The sequence below is a fragment of the Nerophis ophidion genome, linkage group LG04 (assembly GCF_033978795.1).
Source record: "Nerophis ophidion isolate RoL-2023_Sa linkage group LG04, RoL_Noph_v1.0, whole genome shotgun sequence".
Lineage (NCBI taxonomy): Eukaryota > Metazoa > Chordata > Actinopteri > Syngnathiformes > Syngnathidae > Nerophis > Nerophis ophidion.
In genome coordinates this window covers 14,160,871-14,185,047 of record NC_084614.1, presented here as the reverse complement: position 1 = coordinate 14,185,047, position 24,177 = coordinate 14,160,871, and the positions used below count along the sequence as shown (strand labels likewise).

Genomic DNA, 24,177 nt, shown 5'->3' with positions numbered 1-24,177 from the left:
GGGACATTCACAGATGATGCTCAAAACCAAGTCAGGGGACGGTTGAGGACGAGCGCACTGACAGCGGTGGCGCGATGGTCCCAGTCGTGCTTGTCATCAGAGCAGATCTCCCGGATCTTGTTCAGGTTGTCCTCAAGATCCCTGGACGAATAGATCTGCAGGAGAGAAGAGGAGAGGCAGTGATCAAAGCAAAAATCGCACGGACAGCGGGTATTATAAGAAGTCTACCTGCACAACAGGGACATCTGTGAAGGCTTTGATGAAGTCGTATTCATCCACTGCCCCTGCGCTTTCCTTGGACCCTGGAACGTCACAGCAGATTGTGTCTTAATGCTAGTGTGTGTGCGTGCGTGCGTGTATATGTGTGTGTGTGCGTGCGTGCGTATGCATAAAAACAGGAAAAGGTGTAGGAATGGGTACTTTTCACGTTTGAACTGATATGGTACCAATTACCGGTAACTGCAAATCATTTCCAGTATTCAATTTTACTTACTGACAAAAAGACGTAAAAATTTTCCTTTGCTTTGAACCCTGCGGCTTATAAAACTGGGCAGCTAAAGTATGGATTTTTCTTCAGTGACGGCCATAGTGAAAATAGTTTTCATTAAGCACATGCAAAAACACTTAAATGGAGTGTTATTGTTTGTCCTATGGTGTCGTCTTTTGATGGGTTTGCTCACCGCAGGTGCTGCTGAGTGAATGTGAACTCCTGCTGTTTAAAGCTTTGAGCCGGAAGTAGAAGTGCCGTTCTCTTCTAATCGTCCGTAACATTTCTACTCGTATGGAGTCTTCATTAACTCCAAGCAACGTTTATAACTTTTACAATATAACTAAAACAGTTCTTACTAGAGCACCCCGTGTGATGCCTGTAGGAGTGTTTTCATGCATATTTGTACGTGCAATCGTAATGTCGTCAACGTTAGTTAATATGCTAACACGTTCACCAAAACGTCACCGTGGAGTTATCGAGTATGTTTAGCGGATTGGAGAGCGAGCTTCCGCAACTAGTGGATCCTTGACGATGACTTCTGTTTTGTTTGTTTTACTGACGTGTTACAGGTACATACTTCTTGTGTGAATAATCAAATGAGTGCAAATTCACAAGTTTTGTTGTGGATGATGCTCCATATGTACAAAATAAATCAGATATTAGTACATCAGGAAAATGAGTAAATTACATTAATAACATCATGTAATTCATTTCATCATTTGATCGACTAAAAATCAACACCTATCTGACTGAACATTATCACATCATTTATTCATGAAGTATAAATATGGACCAATGAAGCAACATGTAAAAATAAATAAAATAAAGATTTTTACATTTTCAGAATGTGCTTGGTCTATTTTTAAACAAAAACAAAAACAATCTGAAGTGGTCTTTATTTGTAAGTTACCATGCCATGATTTTACCAGTCCGGCCCACTTTGACACCCACGGTTTGACACTTTGAATAGACACCCACCTACGAATACACCTGTTTGCCCACCAAGTGCTTGAGCCGGTGCCGAGTCTGCAACAGGAAGTGGCATCACGCGCAACAAAAAATATTGAAATAAGGTACCAATTGATTTTACGTTAATTGGTACCTGGTATTGGAATTTGGGCACTACCTACAAAAGTAGCAAATTCAACACCGACCTCTACCAGGGAGAGTAGTTTGTGTTAGTAACGGACTTCCATCTTCTTCCCCCCAGCATACATTGTGCTGCCATGATAGCAGATTATTCTTATAGCTATCGCCATTCTCCAAGTTCCTAAGGTGAATTGAACTGGTGGAAAGCAGTGCTGAAACTGAGAAGTCAGCTCAAATTTTGAATCGATACATTTGGAAGAGAACCTGAACAGGAAGGCTGATGAAGTGTTTCCAAGGCTGCAATGTGGTGGATAACAGAACTATAAAAGCATCAGATTTCTAAAGAAGCAGCGTGTATGGAGGTTAATTTGTGTCTTTATTACGAAAGTTGTGTTTGTTTTTTTTTACACTGAATTTATGTAACTAAATTTTTTGCGTTAGAATTTTGTGAACTGAATTTTTTTGGGCATCAAATTTTTTTTTTTTCAATTGTTGGAAAACGCAGTGTGTTTAAAAAAATCAGGGTTTTAAAATTCAGTGAAGATCCACTTACGGTACCTACTCAGTGGCCTAGTGGTTAGAGTGTCCGCCCTGAGATCGGTAGGTTGCGTGTTCAAACCCCGGCCGGGTCGTAGCAAAGACTATAAAAATGGGACCCATGTAGATAAACCTATGGATAACGGAGACATTGATAATAGTCTCCTTTTCAGGTGAGAGAGGACAGAGCCTTTAAGGCACGCCCCCAATATTGTTGTCCGGGTGGAAATCGGGAGAAATTCGGGAGAATGGTTGCTCTGGGAGATTTTAGGGAGGGGCACTGAAATTCGTGACACTCCCGGGAAAATCAGAAGGGTTGGCAAGTATGCCTTGGATGGTTCTCAGACAAAATCGATTGATTGAGTCTTAATTTACCGGAAGTGAGTCTTTCTTTTTGAAGCAGTGAATTTTTCCCCACTGAATTGTTTGACGGAATTTTTAAACGCACACATTTTTTTTCCAATAAAATTGTCAGCATAATTAGATTTTTTTTAAATTCAGTTCACAAATTTCAAATTCAGTGAAAAAAAAAAAGCTTTCGCAATAAAGACACTAAATAACTTCTATGACATGTTTATAAAGCCTGCTGCCTTTAATCAAAATAAGAGAGGACAGATTTTCAAAATACCGATACAGATCATGAGCCCGTGGGTCTGTGACTCTACCTTGCTTGTCGCCGGTGGCGCTGGGCCTGCGCGCGGACGACGACTCGACGGGTTTCTTGGGAACTTTGGGGACCTTGAAGGCCGAGGAGCGGACGCCATCCACGCTGTCGTCATCATCGAAACTACGATCTGTGGAAAGATGACAAGAGAGAGTGGATCTTTTGTTGAAAAGAACAATGCTAATATTTGTTAGCTTAAAGTAGCAGTAGAGTGGAAAAACAAGTTGACTTTATATGCTTGAGTTTCACTGTATCCATTAAACCATATCCATTCGAATTTACAATCTGCAAAGTATGTGAAGACACCGTATAAACATCACCAAATACCATTTTGAGTAGTACGCCCCAAATACCTTCAGCTACACAGCGGTGGAGATGGTAAGCAACACCAAGTTCCTAGGGGTGCATATAACTGACAATATGACCTGGTCCCTACACACCGGAGCTGTTGTAAAAAGAGCTCAGCAGCGCATGCACTTTTTGCGTCGGGTGAGAAGAGCACAGCTCCCTCCCCCCATTCTACTGAGGCATTATAGAGAGCCTGCTGACTAACAGCAAACAGCATCTCTGTCTGGACTGGAGCCTGCAATGTCTCAGACTACAAGTCTCTCCAGAGAGTGGTGAGGGCGGCGGAAAAGATTATCAGGACTCCTTTTCATCCTATCCAGGAGATCGCAAAAAGCCGCTGCCTGACCAGGGCTCAGAAATCTGCAAAGACTCCTCCCAACCCCACCAAGGACTGTTTTCACTGCTGGACTCTAGAAAGAGGTTCCGCAGCCTCCGAAGCAGAACCTCCTGTTTCTGTAACAGCTTCTTCCCTCAGGCCGTAATACTCTTGAACGCATTATAACTAAATTATCCCCTCAACTCCCACCAAAATGGAGTAACTCGCTGGAATAAAAAAGACAATATAACATACATCCATAAACCTGGATGCATGTGAAAAAGTGCAATATATTTATCTGTACAGTAATCTACTTATATAAATATTTATTTATTTTATATGTACATTTATTTAATTATATAGGCACCTTATTGCTTTTTTTTTATCCTGCACTACCATGAGCTTATGCAGCGAAATTTCGTTCTTATCTATGCTGTAAAGTTCAAATTTGAATGACAATAAAAAGGATGTCTAAGTCTAATGCCGGAGATTGATGTCACAGTAGTAACACTTCTGTACTCTGACCATATTATCAGATCAGTCATACTGGAAATATGCAAAAATTTGAGAAAGATGTTCTGTCTATCATTCACAATCCCGATATGAAGACATGAACACATGTTTTCCTTTTTTTAATGCATTCTAAATAAATACATTCATAAAAAGTCTGCTAACAATGTAACCAATTGAGATCTCTAATTCGCTCACAAAACCCTCCGAAAAAATATATCCATAAACCAGCCAACAATACTCTATACCAGGCATGGGCAATTATTTTGACTGGGGGCCCAAATTTAGAGAAAGAAATGTGTCTAAGACCCGGTATATCTATTTTTAGGAACACTAATACAAAACCTCACAATAATGTCTGATTGAATTCTAAAAATGTTTTGACAGACAAAAATGGAATGGAATATTACATTTTTCTATGAACGGTAAAACAGTAAATATTGACAACATATAAATAAATGATAAATGGGTTGTACCTGTATCGCGCTTTTCTACCTTCAAGGTACTCAAAGCGCTTTGACACTGATGGAGGGAGCTGCCATGCAAGGCGCTAACCAGCACCCATCAGGAGCAAGGGTGAAGTGTCTTGCTCAGGACACAACGGACGTTACGAGGTTGGTACTAGGTGGAGATTGAACCAGGGACCCTGGGGTTGCGCACGGCCACTCTCCCACTGCGTCACACCCCCTCTCGATCGTCATATTTTACAATCAAGCAAAACGGGACAAACAGCAAAATATAAAAGCAAAGGGTAAAAATACAATGTACAATCTGATATTTAACTAAGCGTTAGAACTTTGTTGTGAAAATCTCCTTCCATGTCTGTCCCTGACACCCACATTTCGGGCTGACACTCTGTGGAAACGCTCCCCACCCACACTGCTTGGTGCCTCGTCTGAGCTGCTGTGACTTAGATTACCATAGTAACTCATTAATTACCATAGTAACTGGTATATCGTACAAAAGCGCAGATTCCAACCATTGAAATACTTTGTATAGTTCAAGACTTGCAGTCATTTGAAAACATCACTGCACATCATAATGGCAGCTAGAATTTCCATTTTAAAGATCTAAAAAAATTATTTGTCTGGCGGACCAGATTGAAATACTTAACAGGCCGCATGTGGCCACCGGGCCTTAATTTGCCTAGGTCTGCTCTATACACATATCGTGAAATTAATATTAACCAAACATTGGTAATGTAGTTGTTATAAGCGCTAACGCAGACAAACTATTTTTTAGCATCTATCCATCCATCTTCTTCCGCTTATCTAAGGTCGGGTCGCGGGGGCAGCAGCCTAAGCAGGGAAACCCAGACTTCCCTCTTCCCAGCCACTTCGTCCAGCTCCCAGGCCAGCCGGGGGACATAGTCTTCCCAACGCGTCCAGGGACTTTCTCATGGCCTCCTACCGATCGGACGTGCCCTAAACACCTCCCTAGGGAGGCGTTCAGGCGGCATTGTAACCAGATGCTCGAACCACCTCATCTGGCTCCTCTCCATGCGGAGGAGCAGCGGCTTTACTCTGAGTTCCTCCCGGATGGCAGACCTTCTCACTATTCAGACTATTTTGACCGTAACCATACGGTCGCAGACTTAATAATAGTTTCAATATAGAGGCAACTTGTTTTTCCACTCTACTGTTACTTTAAAGTTGGGGACAATAAATGGCAGCTGTCTGAAGAGAGCTTTGCTGGGATGACTAAATCAAGACAGAACAGAACAAATGTCAGAATAATTGTATGTGAGTTATCACAAAAGTTTCTGTTGCCGTGAGTTCACGGCGAGAGGACAAAAGCTGTCTTTGATCTTACCAAGCAAAAGGCTTGTAAAACTCCACTGTGTAGGATGGGATGCGACATAAAGGTGTCGGTTTCTATGATCTATTGAGATCCACAGGAAGATCTTGTCTTGACTTGAGATCTACAAAGCGGAGAGGAAGCAGGACCTGACGCAAGCTCCAGGCATCTTTTTTTTTAAGTCTTTTGTGACCGGAGGCAACAGCAGTTTACGACCCCCCCTCTCTTTAGAAACAGCTGATGCTATGTAATCAGGGAAAGTCCAAATAAATGAAAATTTTCTTGTCAGGGCGTGGGACGACTGTACAAGAGTGCAGGTGTACGCGCTCTCCTCATTGAGCTAAATTGAATCGTGTCTGTTTAATTCCTTGCTTCTTGTCTGTTTAATAAATGTCATCGGTGTTTGAACTTGACTATGAACAGCGCCAATAAACAACGGGTACATCTTCACGGACTCCATAATTCATATCAACAAAAAAGGTGACAAAAAGACGCCAAAACCCCCACATAACACCTTTGCTCCTTCAATCAGCTGACCTGCATGAGGCATGCATATCGTGTTAAGCGCTGTTCAACAAGCATCCCCACAACGCCCAAGGTCCGCCTCCACACTCACGGTCACAGATGCGCTGGCAGATAAGGCGCCTCATGCTTCGGGGAGGGCGCGCAGGTGGGCCGAGCCCTTTGTGCACGGACGCCGTCCCACAAACGTCTGTCCGTGGGGGCTCACGTCGCCTTTCCCGAAAAAAGCCCCACCACCGGCGCGAGTGCCGGCATTTTCTTTCACTCCACTACCAAGCGTCACTGCCCTCCCTCCGCCTTGCTCGCTCGCATCATCTCGCCGGCCAATCCGATGAGAGGTGACATCATGCTGTTGAAGCCAGTGCGGAGGCAGCACTGTGCTGTGTGTGTGTGTGTGTGTGTGGTGAAAGGGAGAGTGGCTCTCACTCGCGAAAACTCACACAGGGTGAATATTACCAGGGTGTGCCAGACAGAGCAGCGAAGCCAGGCCGATTAGCACTGACAACACAAACAACCTCTGGACGCATATTTTTTTTGGCACCATTAATCCAATAAGCAGCCATCCACAGAAGAACAAAGAGCGATGGGAGCAGGGATGGAAGGGGGGGTGAATATGAGGGCGGCAAAAAGCCACACCCGTCCATCTGACACATTGATTGTCTACACTAGGGGAAGAGGGACTCAATGGAATCAATTAGAAGAATGAGAATGTGGCATATCATTCACAATCCCTATACAAAACAACACAAGTTTGTATTTTTGTATGCATTCCAAGCCATAAAATACGACACGTAGGAGGTGGCAAACAATGTAGCTAATAGGAGTGCATTATTAAGCCCATAAATCCCTCTAAAGTGCATCCAAACACCAACAAAACTCCACCTGCATCTTGTAATCTGTATATTAAAGGGGAACATTATGGATAACCTGCAGATGCATTTGCAACGATTAAGTCAACGAAATCACAAAGGTGAGTTTTGTTGATGTTGTTGACTTAAGTGCTAATCAGACATATTTTGTCACGGCATGACTGCCAGCTAATCGATGCTAACATGCTATTTACGCTAGCTGTATGTACATTTGAAACTAGATACCCACATTTAATGCAAAACAAACACTTACCAATCGACGGATTTAAGTTGCTCCAGTGTCACAAGATGCGAAAGTCCTGATCGTTTGGTCCGCACATTTTACCGGCGATGCTAATAAGGCAGCCATGCTATGGGCCACTTCATTAGGTAAACCCATTTTATGGCCGAATAGCGTCAATAGCTATTCGCTCAATAGCTTCAATTTCTTCTTCAATCAATCAATCAATCAATCAATGTTTACTTATATAGCCCTAAATCACTAGTGTCTCAAAGGGCTGCACAAACCACTACGACATCCTCGGTAGGCCCACATAAGGGCAAGGAAAACTCACACCCAGTGGGACATCGGTGACAATAATGACCCAGTGGGACGTCGGTGACAATGATGACTATGAGAACCCTGGAGAGGAGGAAAGCAATGGATGTCGAGCGGGTCTAACATGATACTGTGAAAGTTCAATTTTGTTTTCGCTATCTGCCTCCATACTCCGACCATCTGTTTCAATACATGCGTAATCTGTTGAATCGCTTAAACCGCTGAAATCAGAGTCTGAATCCGAGCTAATGTCACTATATCTTGCTGCGGTAACCGCCATGTTGTTTGTATTGGCAGCCCTGTATGACGTCACAGGGAAATGGACAGTGGTTTCGAAGATAGCAAAAATAAGGCACTTTAAAGCTTTATTTAGGGATATTCCAGGACCGGTAAAATTTTGAAAAAAATTTTGAAAAATTCAACAAGCCACTGGGAACTGATTTTTATTGTTTTTAACCCTTTTGAAATTGTGATAATGTTCCCCTTTAAGCCCATAAATCCCTCTAAAGTGCATCCAAACATCAACAAAACTCCACTTGCATCTTGTAATCTGTATATTAACCAAGTATTAGCAATATTTTTTATCATTAACACTAACACAAGCAAACTTTTTTCAGTTGAGCAGTGAGCACATTAAGCAGAGCTGGGCAAATATTTTGACTCGGGGGCCACATTGAGAGAAAAAAATGTGTCTGGGGGGGCCAATGTGTATGTGTGTATAAATGATATATACACATTTTAGGGTTTCCAGCAGCACTTTCTATGTTAAGGAAGCCGCCTTAACAACAAAAGGCCACCGCCTAAACTCAAGTCTTAAATTGTCCTGTAAATTAAGCGTGATGAGGTGAGCATATGTCAGCATGTAGCCCCACTTTTAACTGTTTCAAACGCTTATTGCAAACCCTTATTTAAAGTAAGTCATTATCTTATCTTGGTAAGTCAATATTACAACATACTTAGTATCTCAGGTAACTAGGACTTTTTGCTTTTACTTTACGGAAAAAATATCGAGATATATATCATATATTGCCACTCAGCATACGGAGCGTAAAACACAACCAAAAATTGTAGGCTTCTTCATGCGTTACGAACCCGGCCTACTTCACCACAGTCTGTAGTCTATTGCCCCCCTAGGCCGTGGTGAGATGGAGACGTGATGGGGGCGACAGGCCAAATTACACTGTTCCTTACACCCACCCAGCCCTTTCCCCGTCCGTCCGCCTGTCCTGGGCGGCGTCCCCTTCCCCCTGGAGGAACACCACCTTAACTAACAAAATTTTCTGGGGGAGAACACTGCATTTAGCTGTAAAAAACTGCCATACAGTAGGTATATTTGGGTCCCTTTCTTTCAGGAACACTATTACCAAGAGTCACAATGTCCGATAGAGTTCTCAGGGTTCATACACCTTTTCCATGGGCAAATTCAAACACTTTTTAAGGACTTTCAAGATCAAATTTCCAGTTTTTCCAGTATCCTTCAAAAGGCGAAAACCAGTGTGAATCAATCCTTAGCCCTGTTGTTTGAGGTCACCAAATGCTGGCTGTAGGAAAAAATAGTGAAAATCTGCTAAAACCTTAGCCTAACTTTGAAGAAGCAGTTATTAACTGAATGGGGCATAGAGAAAATGAAGCAGTATGACTATTCAATGTCATTTGGTGTTTGCAAACGAGTCTCCACTTGTGTTTTTTTTCCACATTTCTTGTTATTTTTCTAAATTACAGCACTCAATGACATCGGACAGCGCGGATTGATTCACACCGTATTTGTGCTTGTAAACTGCGTAATGTGATATAAATACATCCACCCTCAAAAATGGCAATTTCACTCATTTATTAACAAAACTGTTCCGTATTAATGTAAGGATAATAAATTAAAAGGAAAATATTTTGTTTGTTTTCACAACACCTCAGTCACCTTTATTTTAAACTGCGGCTATGATAAGAAATTAACAAAAAGACAAAAGTTAACTCACTGAAGTAGCCAAAAAAGTTAAGCGGACAACAAAAATAATAGAGCTAGAAATGCATACAACTATGTTGTGTAAAAAAAAATACCTGTGCAGGTACTTTGAGTTTAGTGGATGAGTAGTGTTTGACACTTTGTATAAAACATTCATGCCCCGTAAAAGTTGGACTGAATTTTCCACAGTATTTCATTTTGGACCGAATGTCCCTTTGGGACAGAGGACCCTATTGAATTTCTTGCATTTTATTCTTTCTTTATTATTATTCCGCAGCTTTGAGCTGTATTTTGACCCCTTAACATGCTTCAAAACTCACCAAATTTGACACACACATCAGGACTGGCAAACATTGCGATTTAATCAAAAAACCTAACCCAAAACCTAAAAATTGAGTTCTGGCGCCCACTAGGAAGAAAACAGACAAAACTGCCTGTAACTTCCAGTAGGAATGTCATAGCGACATGAAACAAAAACCTCTATGTAGGTCTCACTTAGACCTAGATTTCATAGACTGACATCCTTCAGCAAAAATCAACAGGAAGTTTGCAATTCCCCCTTCAAAACAAAAGTTTTGTAAAAACACCCACCTTTGCCTCTTTGTGCTGTAATGTGACCCCCTTAACATGCTTCAAAACTCACCAAACTGGACACACATCAGGACTGGTGAAAATTGCGATATAATCAAAAACCGTAACCCCAAAACTCAAAATTGCGCTCTAGCGCCCCCTAGGAATAAAACAGACAAAACTGATCCTAGGAAGAAAACTGCCTGTAACTTCCAGTAGGAATGTCGTAGAAACATGAAACAAAAACCTCTATGTAGGTCTCACTTAGACCTACATATCATATATTATCAACAGGAAGTTTTCAATTCCCCCTTATAAACAAAAGTTTTGTAAAAACCGGTCACCTTTTTTCAAACATTATCTCCTCTGAGCGCGTTTGTCGTGTCGGCTTCAAACTACCACAGGAGAGAGATTGAACCCTTCTGATTAAAAGTTGATGAAAGAGTTTTTATTACTGCTACGGTTTTGATTTTATCAGCCTTCAAAGAACCGCTGCGCTGAAAACCATTTCAAAAATGGCCGCCGTGCGCAGACACAATGAGGGAGACTTTTTTTGTTGTTTTTTCCGTACCGTCTGCTGCTGGTGGGCACGCACCAACATTCGTGAGGGAGGCGCTGTGATCGTATATACCAAGATGGCTGCCAGGTGCAGTAGCTAAGCTGGTATATTTTAAAGTTGTCGTTTGCCTGCATATCGTAAATACAACCATCCAACATTTTACAACTAATTGTAAACTTCCCTCCGGGTACTCCGGCTTCCTCCCACTTCCAAAGACATGCACCTGGGGATAGGTTGATTGGCAACACTAAATTGGCCCTAGTGTTTGAATGTGAGTGTGAATGTTGTCTATCTGTGTTGGCACTGCGATGAGGTGGCGACTTGTCCAGGGTGTACCCCACCTTCCGCCCGATTGTAGCTGAGATAGGCGCCAGCGCCCCCCCGCGACTCCAAAAGGGAATAAGCGGTAGAAAATGGATGGATGGATAGGTGCCGAACATCAGGGCCGAGTTGCGACGAGAGAGTGTGTTGATGTTAAGATATTACGGCAATTTTTTAAGTCTATCTGTTTGCTAATAGTAGTTACTAGTCGTACCTATGTATTTTCAATGGGCGATTAGCATCGGGGTTTAGTCCCGTTTCCTCCTATGTTTCTGCTCCGATTGAATTTCTTTGTATGTCGAGTCTTTATTTTGGGTACTTACATATGGTGCCTGACTGTTGTGGCGTTTTAAGGCGATCTGCACTTTTTATGCGCCGGGTTGGTAGGTCTATCTGTTTGCTAATAGTAGCTACTAGCCGTACCCATGTATTTTCAATGGGCGTTTAGCATCGGGTTTTTCTAACTTATATCTGTCAGTAGACACGTTATGGAAGGTAAAAACTACAATATAATACAAAGTAGTGTGTTGTTCTAACTTATATCTGGGAAGCCCAGACTTCCCTCTCCTCAGCCACTTCCATATATACTCGGTCCCGTCCATCGCTGCTTGCAGCTTTAATTATTTTTAAATCCTGTTTCTGTGGCTTTTGTGAGCTGGATACCCAAAATATGAACAAAAAAAACCAACTACGTACTTGAAATCGTTTAAGTTCTGGGCCATGAATCTATAATCTATGGAAGTTTAACGTTGTGATTGGAATTATGGAAATAAATACATTTTTCCATCGTATTGTAGTTACTTGGAAAGGGTCTGAGACTTAAATACATACGTCACATACTGTCGCATCATATGCCCTGCCCTCACTGAGCACTGAGGTAGCAGCATGGGTAACATTAGCTGTGATGCTAGCAGAGTGGTGCGAGTGGCAATACGAGAGAAAGAAGGCGTGAATCTGGTAATAAATGAAGGAAGAATTAATTCCTAAGAAAAACAGCACAGGGTCCATTGTCTGGCGGTGGTTTGGCTTCAAGCGGGAAGATGTCGAACAACTATGCGGCAAAAGCATTGCCACAAAAAGTAGCACCACTGCTAATGAAGCATCATTTGAAAAGTCACCCGATAGAGAATGAGGAGTGCTTGAAACTCCGCATGTCAACCTCTCTGTTCGGTGCCACACCAGAAAAATGCCGAAGCAACCATTTCCAGATCAACACCATATGAAAAAATTTGTCAACAACAGAAGGAGATAAAGTCCGCAGGAACCTACCACATAGTGAAGGACATACACTATTTGATTTCCTATTATGCAGCTCATTTTTATTTAACAGTTATTGAAATATCTTGCGTGACATCATGCACAAAAGTGCACTTTATTTGTTTTTAACTATTGCAGTGGCATTCCGTACAAAAAATACACTTAAATTTAGTGTTGTTTTGATATGTCATCTTAGTGACTTCATGCACAAAAGTGCACTAATAACTTGTTTTAAAATGTCTCTGACAATCTTGTACTTTCTATTTTGAAATGACATGAATGTTTGTTCCACTGCTCAATAACTGTTTAATAAATACACTTTTGGTAAAGTGACTTGATTGTGGCTTCCTTCTCTGCATGAAAGTTTAAAAGTTGCATATACTAATGTAGTATGTGTCAGGCTTGTCCCTGACAGTTTGGCTATGTTAGTTTTTTCCTCTGCATTAGTCTTTGTTTCTGTCAGCACTCTTATTTTGGTAATTTCCTGATTTTCTCCCTGAGTGCTTTTTCCCCTCACTTGTGGCTGATTGGCACCTGGCCAAACCTGGTGTCAATCAGCCAGCCACTATTTAGACCTGCTTTCTCCTCCAGTCAGTGCTGGATTATTGTCGCTCCTACTGGTTGTTTGTTGCTAATACCTCTTGTCGTTCCTACCAGTCGTTGTCAGTGCGGTAAGCTGTTCCTGTTAGTTCCTATAACTATTCACAGTTTGCTGTCTCCAAGCTCCTTGTTTTCTAGTTTCCTGCTAGCCGTTAGCTATTCCCAATTTTCCTGCTTGCTGGATCCCTGTTCCCAGTTTCCAGTTTGTCGTCTTAGTTCCTGGTTTGTGTTCTTTTCGAAGATTAAATGATGTTTACCTATTCAATGCCTGCCACCATCTCTGCATCTTGGGGTTTGTCACCAACAACTTGTGGCAGTATGAAGAAGAATGTTATGATGTAGACACATAGAATCATCATACTGCTGTGATTATATACATCAAGTGTTCATTCAAGGCTAAGGCAAAATATGGAGATATATATCGTGCATCGTGACATAGCCTAAAAATATCGAGATATTAATAAAAGGCCGTATCGCCCAGCCCTAACCGGCTGGAAGCAGGACTGAGATAGCCATGTGTTATCTTTTGGATAACCCATACAGAGACTACAGCAGACATCATAAACACTTCGAAACATAATTAATCCAGTGACAGTTTAGCTTCACAAGAGTATGTTGGGAGACACGCCAGAGGTTTAGGCCTGGATTTGAAGACAGACGGATATAACTTCAGACCCCAAGTGAGGGAAGGGGGATAAACTATAACACTGAGAGCACAGATTCTCTTGGCAACCAGCCGAGCCTTGGAAACAGGGTCACGGTTTCCTCTTGCAAAGCCAGTGAAGCAGAAAGAGCTGGACTGCAAGTGTGTGTGTGTGTGTGTGTGTTTCATTGTCAATAGCAAACTATGCTAGCAGTGAAAGCTGCTACATGTGGTGACTTTGCAATGCAACTAAAGTGTTTGGGTGGGAGGAGTGTGTGTGTGTGTCTGTGTGGGGGGCGTGTTCATGTGTATCGACTTTTATATTCAAAACGTGACTAAGCAGGAGAGGCGAGGCTTTTTCCAACACATGGGACACCAGAACCTACAACAATTTCATCACCACTGGAGGGAACACCAGCGTCTTCAATGCCATCGCGCAGGAAAGCTCTGGGTCATCCCGTTTTCATTACAAAAAAAAACAATGACAGCAAGTACACACGACATAATTGCCTGTGACCAACTTTGAGTTGTACATAGATTGTAAAAAATATGACAAAAATTACACAAAATACTTCCATCCATCTTCTTCTGCTTATCCGAGGTCGGGTCGCGGGGGCAGCAGCCTAAGCAGGGAAGCCCAGACTTCCCTCTCCCCAGCCACTTCGTCCAGCTTTCCAGGCCAGCCAGGAGACATAGTCTTCCCAACGTGTCCTGGGTCTTCCCCGTGGCCTAAACACCTCCGTAGGGAGGCGTTCGGGTGGCATCCTGACCAGATGCCCGAACCACCTCATCTGGCTCCTCTCCATGTGGAGGAGCAGCGGCTTTACTTTGAGTTCCTCCTGGATGGCAGAGCTTCTCACCCAAGTGGGAATATGTCGAACAGACAGCCGTAATTTTTCAAGTGTAGGGCAAAAGCGTTGCTATAAAAAGTAGCATTACTGCTAATATGTAGCATCATTTGAAAAGTCACCCGCTAGAGAATGAATAGAATTTCATAACGCTCGTCGTAACCTACCACATAGTGAAGGATGAATACTATTTGATTTCTAATTATGCAGCTCATTTTTATTTGACACTTAAAATGTCTCTGACAATCTTGCAATTTATGTTTTGTAAATGACTTGAATGTTTGTGCCATTGCTTAATAACTTTAATAAATACACTTTTGGTCAATTGACTTAGTTGTGATTTCCCTCTCTGCATGAAAGTTTAAAAGTAGCATACATAACAATGCAGTATGAAGAAGAATGTTTTAATGTAGACACATAGAATCATCATACTGCTGTGATTATATGCATCAAGTGTTCATTCAAGGCCAAGGCAAAATATCGTACTACATATCGTATATCGCGATATGGCCTAAAAATATCGAGATGTTAAAAAAAGGCCATATCGCTCAGCCCTTGTACTGACATACTCGGGGAGAAAAGTAGTGAAGGAAGAAGGTGGGCCCCTCAGTCCTTTGCTTTCTAAATGCGTGGGCCCCAGAAGTTTGAATAGCCCAGGAGGTGGACTTGCTCATAAAATGGATTTACGCCTGTCAGATATGTCAACTGCAAGTGGCCTTGATGACTCCAGACAAAAGAACACACATGTTGGTTCTCCAGAGCCCGCTGGCTGAAAAGTGTGATGGGGTTTATAAGCTGGTACACAGTCATCTTGCCCCAATGCCATGGCCACAGAGTGTGGCTGGTACACAAAGCCCCGCCCCCCTCCAACCTAGCCCTCCTTGTTTGTCTGTCCGTTATGATGAATCTCGGCGAGGCGGCCACAGGCGTAGTGCAGCGACCCGACTCCTGACAAGATCTTGGTCAACGTCCTCCTCTCCTCAGTCCTTTTGCTCTCTCTGCCTACTTAGTCCCCTGCAGCCCTCTCTCCGACAGCTGCCTAAAAGGGTATGCTCTTTAGGTTTAGGGCTTGCCGCCGACTTCCTGCTACACTTGCAGATAGGTCGTTGGGGTCAAAAAGAAGCCGAAACGATAAGTTCAAGTCCAGGCGAGTTGTTTCATAGGCAACGTGATTTTTGCAGTACAGAAAATGTGGAATAATGAATTCGGGTTGACTTGGCTCCGATGGTAGTGCGGAAAGTTGAGGGTTCATGGTGTGCATACAGTTTCAACCATCCTAGTCACCGCCGGGAACTGTCATTCAACCCTTTTTCGATTACGCTTGCACCTCCTGGTATTCCAGCACCTCCAAAATCCTCAAATCTAGACTCCAAACATCCCAGAACAAGCACCTCACTCCAACCCACTTCTCCAAAGTGGGCTGGCTCAGCGAGAAGGACAGAGTCAAACAACTTGCACTGAGCCTGGTCTATAAAATCCGCTACACCTCCCTGAAGTACATGTGAAAACTACCTCCTTAACGTAAATGACCGCCATAACCACAACACCAGGAGGAGCTCCACAAACCACGTTAAACCCAGATTCCGATCTAACAAAGGTCTTAACTCATTCTCTTTCTATACCACATCAATGTGGAATGCACTCCCAACAGGTGTAAAAGTAAGTGCATCTCTATCCTCCTTCAAAACCGCTCTAAAACAACACCTCCTCCATTCACATCCCATCTCCCCGGATTGTAAATAACCTAATGTAAATAATCAAATGTATTTCTAATGTATATACTTGTTCTTATGCTATCTGAACTCACTATGTTCTCTGCTGGCTGTACATATCATACTAAGTAAGACCAACACTGTTTCAATGTCCATTTCTCTGTTGATGCAATTGTTGATGACTGAAGTACTGATATCAACCAAAGCTCCTCATCCCACCCCCCCGATTGTAAATATTGTGAATAATTCAATGTATATACTATGATGATTAACTTGTGTGATGACTGTATTATGCTGATAGTATATATTTGTACCATGAATTGATTAACGTGGACACCGACTTAAACAAGTTGAAAAACGTATTCAGGTGTTACCATTTAGTGGTCAATTGTACGGAATATGTACTGAACTGTGCAATCTAGTACTAATAAAAGTATCAATCAATATGTACTGTACTGTGCAATCTACTGATAAAAGTTTCAATCAATCAATCAAAGTGTCCTTGGGCAAGACACTGCGGTGCCACTCAGACTGGTGTATAGGGGGTGGTACAGTTCAGATTTAAACCGATTCCCGGTACTGGGAAATCGATACTGGTAGTAACCGTTCCAATTTTCCACGCTTGTGTGTGTTAATAAATATTGTTAGCGATAATAAAATCAATTTTTTTACTGAAACATTTAAAAATGAGCTGATTATGACAACTGCTGTCCAGTTGTTACATCTTGCTTCATGAAGACTTTTGTTGCGCCCTAAAAAGTGTTAATACTCTAAGTGTTGAAGTCATTACACACCAGCTTTTTGATTGTAACATGCATCTTAGTTGTGGTTTTCATTGACACATTTGACGGTGTTGAAATAGCCATGTAAAATCGCTAATGCTAATCAGTTGAGTTTTTCCTTGCCCGGATGTGAGATCTGAGCCGAAGATGTCGTTGTGGCTTGTGCAGCCCTCTGAGACACTCGTGATTTAGGGCTATATAAGTAAACATTGATTGATTGATCTGCGGTCCATTCCAAGGTTTCTCATTGTCATCCCATTGGGTTGAGTTTTTTCTTGCCCTGATGTGGGATCTGAGCCAAGGATGTCGTTGTGGCTTGTGCAGCCCTTTGAGACACTCGTGATTTAGGGGTATATAAGTAAACATTGATTGACTGATTGAGTAGCATGTCGATAGCAAAGCCAAGGTATACGAGCATCACCCTAGCGCATTTTTTGGAAAAGTGGAGCTTTACTGTACTTATTGAAAATTGCTGAGTTGGCAAACGGACGAAATCCCGAGTACCGTAACATGGCACCATTGGATTTTACGTGAACCGGTGCCTGGGAGGACAGCCGGGATTTAACCAGTGCCCCAAAAAAATAACCAACACCTTTTGGTATATGATTTTAAACAAATGCTTGGTGGTAGTCGCAGAGACCGGAGGCGCAAATTGGAAGCCACGTTTTCATCAGTCTACCCAGCGGAAATGTAGCTTACATCTATTGGGTGGGGGGGGGGGGGGGGGCGGCAGGTCTGGTGGCTATGGATGAAGTGCTGGCTGTCCAGAGTCTGGACCCGGGGGTGGACTGCTCGCCTGTGCATCGGTTGGGGACATCTCTGCGCTGCTGAACCGTCTCCGCTCAGTATGGTCTCCTGCTGGCCCCACCATGGACTGAACTCTCACTATTATGTTAGATCCACTATTGATTGGAATTTCCCAAATTATGTTCGACCCATTCGACGTCCATTACATCCGGTCTCCCTTAGAGGGGCCAGGGGTGCACCCACATCTGCGGTCCTCTCCAAGGTTTCTCATAGTCATTCACATTGGCATCCCACTGGGTTGTGAGTTTTTCCCTGCCCTTATGTGGGCTCTGAACTGAGGGTGTCGCTGTGGCTTGTGCAGCCCTTTGAGACACTTGTGATTTAGGGCTATATAAAAAAACATTGATTGATTGAACATGTGAAAATGGAGCACTTAAAGTGTAGAAAAATACTAAATAAATCTTATCTATTATTATTATTAATAATGTGGAAAAGAGGGAATTTTTCATAGGTCCAAATGACAAACTATTTGAATGAGCTTAATGTTCTGTTGTCAGAATACATGTAGTTTGAGAAAAATAATCAAAGGGACTTTGTGTTATGGAAGATGTAAAATGACTGTAAATTTTGGACAATAAACTGCTACTTTTTCCCGATGCCCTGAACCTTGCGGCTTGTAGAACGATGTGGCTGATTTATGGATTCATCTTCGCTGACGGCCATAAAGAAAATAGTTTTCATAAAACAACAAACACACTTAAATGGTGTGGTATTATTTGTGTTATGGTGCCATCTTTTGGACGAGTTTGCTCACTGCCAGAGCAGCTGGTAGAAGTTTACAACTGTTTCCTGCTGTTCAAAGCTTTGAACCGGAAGTAAAAGCGCCATCCATTGCGTGTTTACTTGTGTGAATTCTTTATTCATCCCTTGAAGCAACGTTTGTAAGTTTTACAATATAACTACAACTATTCTTACTTTCTAAACTGCCCCATGTGTGATGTCGGCAGGAGTGTTTTCATGCATATCTGTACGCGCTATCGTAATGTAACGCAGCGAGCGTCGTTAGCATTAGCTAATATGTGTTGGTATTATTATCTTTTCACAAATTCTCAGTAAATTCGCCAAGACGCCACCTCGGAGCTATCGAGTCTGTTTATCTGATTGGAGAGCTTGCTTCCGCAGCTAGTGGGTCCATGACGATGACTTCTGTTTTGTTTGATCAGCCGTTTTACTGCCATGTTAGACACCATTTGGAAACGATTAATGTATGTAAATAAAAATTTACAAAATATTACTGTGTAAATAACTAATTTCACAACATACATATTTGCGGTTTATAGAATAATATGGAAAAAAATGTTGCAGCTTAAAAACCGGTGCTGTCTATAGTCCAGAAAATATAGTATGTGAACAATGGGAATTTTGTAAATGTGAAAAATTGTCCCAATTGAGTGTAATGTTTTGATACTGAAATGTTTGAATGAGTAGAGAAATGTGGAAGACGGAAACATTCTCCATTCATTTTGCCAAACTGTGAAATGTAAAATTCCAGGAAAACTGGAAATGTTTTCAATGCTAAAAAAACAAAACTACAGCAGCACAAATGTCCCCGATGAACTATTGGAATGTGCCAATAAGCTACTAGTACACCGCTGTCCACCTGTGATGGTGTCACTCAGGCAGGCCTGTTAATACAAGAGCCAATCAGCAGCCGAGTTCAAAGTAAACTACGCCCGTCCGCCGAACCCCCAGGGACCCTCAGCCACCACCAGAGACGGCATCATCAAAACACCCGCGCGCTGCGCCACATTTCGCTACCTGTGTGTCTCCGCCAGTAAACAAACACCGCCAGCAACTGCTGATGTGGTCCTTGCGGGAGAGACTTGGTGACAAGGCGGCCTAAATATACACCCTTGCTAGCGGCACTCGCATTTTAAACTCATGGCGGGAATAACATGAATGTCACAGGACTTGATTTGACTCAGCTTAGATATAACAACTAGAAAATACTTTCCATCATGCATTCCAATGCATGGATCAAGTGTGGTATCATATGGTGGGAAACATGGGAAAAACTATCTGGTCGTTACAGTCTGAATTTATATATTTGGCCAGGAATTAATGCACTATTGACCGAAAACTTGACCAATGAAAAACCACGCTACCTAAACCGGATGTGAACAAAATGCACGCGATGATTGCCTGGGGCGTTGTGAGCATGTCTAATATGTGGACATAATATATATATATATATATATATATATATATATATATATATATACAGTATATATATATAGTGAAGAAAATAAGTATTTTAACACACTGCTATTTTGCAAATTCTCTCACTTAGAAATTATGGAGAGGTCTGAAATTTTCACGGTAGGTGCATGTCCACTGTATGAGAGATAACCTAAAAAGAAAAATCCAGAAATCACAATCTATGATTTTTTAGCAATTTATTCGTGTGATACTGCTGAAAATAAGTATTTGAACACCTGTCTATCCGCTAGAATTCTGACCCTCAAAGACCTGTTAATCCGCCTTTAAAAGTCCTCCTCCACTCGACTATTATCCTGAATCAGATGCACATGTGTGAGGTCATTAGCTGCATAGAGACACCTGTCCACCCTATACAATCAGTAAGACCCAAACATTCAGCATGGCTAAGAGCAAAGAGCTGTCCAAAGACACCAGAGACAAAATTGTACAACTCCACAAAGATGGAAAGGGCTCTGGAGAAATTGCCAAGCAGCTTGGTGAAAAAACGTCCACTGTTGGAGCACTTATTAGAAAATGGAAGAAGCTAAACATGACGGTCAATCTCAATCGGAGTGGATTCCCATGCAAGATATCACCTCGTGGGGTCTCAACGATGCTAAGAAAGGTGAGGAATCATCCCAGGACTACACGACAGGACTTGATCAGTGACCTGACACACCGCAGGTATATATATAAAGTAGTAACAGACACTTTCATAACAATGTGTAATATGTAAAATATACAGACTGTAAGTATATATATATATATAGATATATATATATATATACATATATTAATATATATATAATGTAGTAACAGACACCTTCATACTATATGTAATATGTTTTATATATACACCGCAAGTATATAAATAATGTAGTAACAGACACCTTCATAACATGTAATATGTACAATATACACACTGCAAGTATACATATAATGTAGTAACAGACACCATAACAATATGTAATATGTTAAATATTTTCCCTACTTTGGTAATTTTAATCAATGCTGGAACTAATTTATTTGCGCATTTATTTCCGTTTCCATGGCAACGCACGTCTGGCAACAAATGTGTGTCCTATTTCCAGAAACAAAGACGTGTGTTCTAGTCACGGCACATCTGGTACCAAACAACGAAGACAACTATTTTTGGACCAATGAGGGTTCACAACATTATATTTTTGAAGCTGAATATACGGAGGATGAACCACTGCTTTTAGAAGCCAGCACGAAGGAAGGGTGAGACGTTGGAGCATACGGAAGCCGATAGAGTGAGGTGAGAGTGACTCGGAGCTGCAAAATGTGGAATTTGAAGGCATGCTATTTCGATATAAATGGAGTGCTTACCCACATAAACCGGGGAAAAAAACCTCCCCAACCAGCTGGACCAGAGAAACAACTGTCCATCGAGTGAGTCACTTTAATACTGATCATAATACATGCAGCACGTCATGTTTGTTACTACAGTACATACGCTGTCAAACTAAACATGAAATAACACTTGACAGATACTGTCACATGATTGTACAGATCCTATCCCATTGTGTCCCATTGCATTACAAACTCGTTTTGTGTTGAATCAGTTGAGAGCTTATCTCTTTCTGTAGCTAGCTTGTACGGCTAATACCGTAGCACGCCAATGTGTTACTACGCAAGAAAAATAGTTCCTTAGTGTTCACTCTTACAATAACAATGTTGCTACAGCTTCGTTATTACACAGGTTACGGAACGTAAATGAAGTATTGTTGACGGCTTTTTAGATGCATTCTTTAAGTGTTTTCACGGTAGAATTGATTGCCCCCATTAGCTGCATTGCCAGCCATCAACAACAAGCCGATTTTTATGTTAGAAAGCGAAATAAACAAAAACCATTTGTCTTCTTGTCTCACATAATGATTGTGTACAATAGGCAATATTCCCCAAAAAAGTGAACTTCGCCTTTAATATTCAAACTAAGGCTGGGCTATATATCGATATATGCGATATACCGCAGGTTTGTCTCTGTGCGATATAAAAAAATGACTATATCGTGATATTCCAGTATACATTCTCACGCAGTTGTTTTTAGCTGCGGGCATTACACTACAGGCTCTTCTCGCTCTTTCCTGTATGTCCTTCTCACGGAGTGTAAGCGCACCTTCTTACACACGTCACATACTGTCTCGTCGTACGTCACATACGCGCACCCTCTTACACGCGTCACATACTGTCACGTCATACGTCACATACGTATACGCCCTCGCGGAGCAGAGAGGTAGCAGCGTGCTAACGTTAGCTGTAATGCTAGCAGAGCCGTGCGAGTGGTGATACGAGAGAAAGACGGTGCGAATCTGGTAACAAATGAAGGAAGAATTAATTCCCAAGAAAAACAGCACGGGGTCCATCGTCTGACGGTTGTTCGGCTTCAAGCGGGAATATGTCGAATAGACAACTTTAATTTGTCAAGTGTGGGGCACAAGCGTTGCTACCAAAAGTAGCATTACTGCTATTATGTAGCATCATTTGAAAAGTCACCTGCTAATAATTGTTTAATAAATACAGTTTTGGTCAATTGAGTTAGTTGTGATTTCCTTCTTCGCATGAAAGTTTAAAATGAGCATATATTAATCCGGTATGAAGAAGAATGTTTTAATCTACCGTATTTTTGGGACGATAAGTCGCAATTTTTTTCATAGTTTGGCCGGGGGTGCGACTTATACTCAGGGGCGACTTATGTATGAAATTATTAACACATTACCGTAAAATATCAAATAATATTATTTAGCTCATTCACGTAAGAGACCAGACGTATAAGATTTCATGGGATTTAGCGATTAGGAGTGACAGATTGTTTGGTAAAAGTATAGCATGTTCTATATGTTATAGTTAGTTGAATGACTCTTACCATAATATGTTACGTTAACATACCAGGCACCTTCTCAGTTGGTTATTTATGTGTCATATAACGTACACTAATTCAGCCTGTTGTTCACTATTCTTTATTTATTTTAAATTGCCTTTCAAATGTATATTCTTGGTGTTGGGTTTTATCAAATACATTTCCCCCAAAAATGCGACTTATACTCCAGTGCGACTCATATATGTTTTTTCCCTTCTTTATTATGCATTTTCGGCAGGTGCGACTTATACTCCGAGCGACTTATACTCCGAAAAATGCGGTAGACACATAGAATCATCATACTGCTGTGATTATATGCATCAGGTGTTAATTCAAGGCCGAGGCAAAATATGGAGATATATATCGTGTATCGCGACAAGGCCTAAAAATATCGTGATATTAAAAAAAGGCGTTATCGCCCAACCCTAATTCAAACTATGAAAACATTCAAACATGACCCTCAAAGCTAACCAAATCCATTTTCATTCACAGTGTATATTTTTGTCAAATGCAGCATGACAACAATCTATTAATACTGTGACAAAGAAAGAGACAAACTCAGACACATACTGTACACACACACACACACACATATATATATATATATATATATATATATACAGTATATATATATATATATTAGGGCTGCGAATCTTTGGGTGTCCCACAATTCGATTCAATATCGATTCTTGGGGTCGCGATTTGATCATATATCGTTGTTTTTTTTTTTCCGATTTAATGTGATTCTCGATTCAAAAACAATTTTTTCCTATTCAAAAGAATTCTGTATTCATTCAATACATAGGATTTCAACAGGATCTACCCCAGTCTGCTGACATGCTAGCAGAGTCATAGATTTTTTAAAAAAAAGCTTTTATAATTGTAAAGGACAATGTTTTATCAACTGACTGCAATAATGTAAATTTGTTTTATCTATTAAACGAACCAAAAATATGACTTATGTTATCTTTGTGAAAACATTGGACACAGTGTGTTGTCAAGCTTATGAGATGCGATGCAAGTGTAAGCCACTGTGACACTATTGCTCTTTTTTTATTATTTTTATAAATGTGTAATGATAATGTCAATGAGGGATTTTTAATCACTGCTATGCTGAAAATATAACTAATATTGATACACTTGTTGATAATATTCATTTTTGTTTCACTACTTTTGGTTTGTTCTGTGTCGTGTTTGTTTCTCCTCTCAATTGCTCTGTTTATTGCAGTTCTGAGTGTGGGTCAGGTTTGGTTTTGGAATTGGAATTGGATTGAATTGTTAGGGTATTGCTGTGTATTAAATAAATAAAAAAGAAAAAAAAGAAAATCGCTTTTTTCAAAAATGAGAATCGATTTTGA

At 41.2% G+C, this 24,177-nt stretch overlaps 1 protein-coding gene across 1 annotated transcript in view; it reads right to left on the bottom strand.

Annotated features, from left to right (window-relative positions):
* Window positions 1-24,177, bottom strand: part of clasp2 (cytoplasmic linker associated protein 2) — a 136,547-nt gene that overhangs the window by 66,269 nt on the left and 46,101 nt on the right. Inside the window, exons 8-10 of the mRNA XM_061897143.1 lie at window positions 2,782-2,910; window positions 229-302; window positions 63-155 (exon numbers count right to left, since the gene is read on the bottom strand). Of these exons, the coding sequence (XP_061753127.1) occupies window positions 63-155; window positions 229-302; window positions 2,782-2,910 (296 nt within the window). The remainder of the gene's footprint in view (window positions 1-62; window positions 156-228; window positions 303-2,781; window positions 2,911-24,177) is intronic.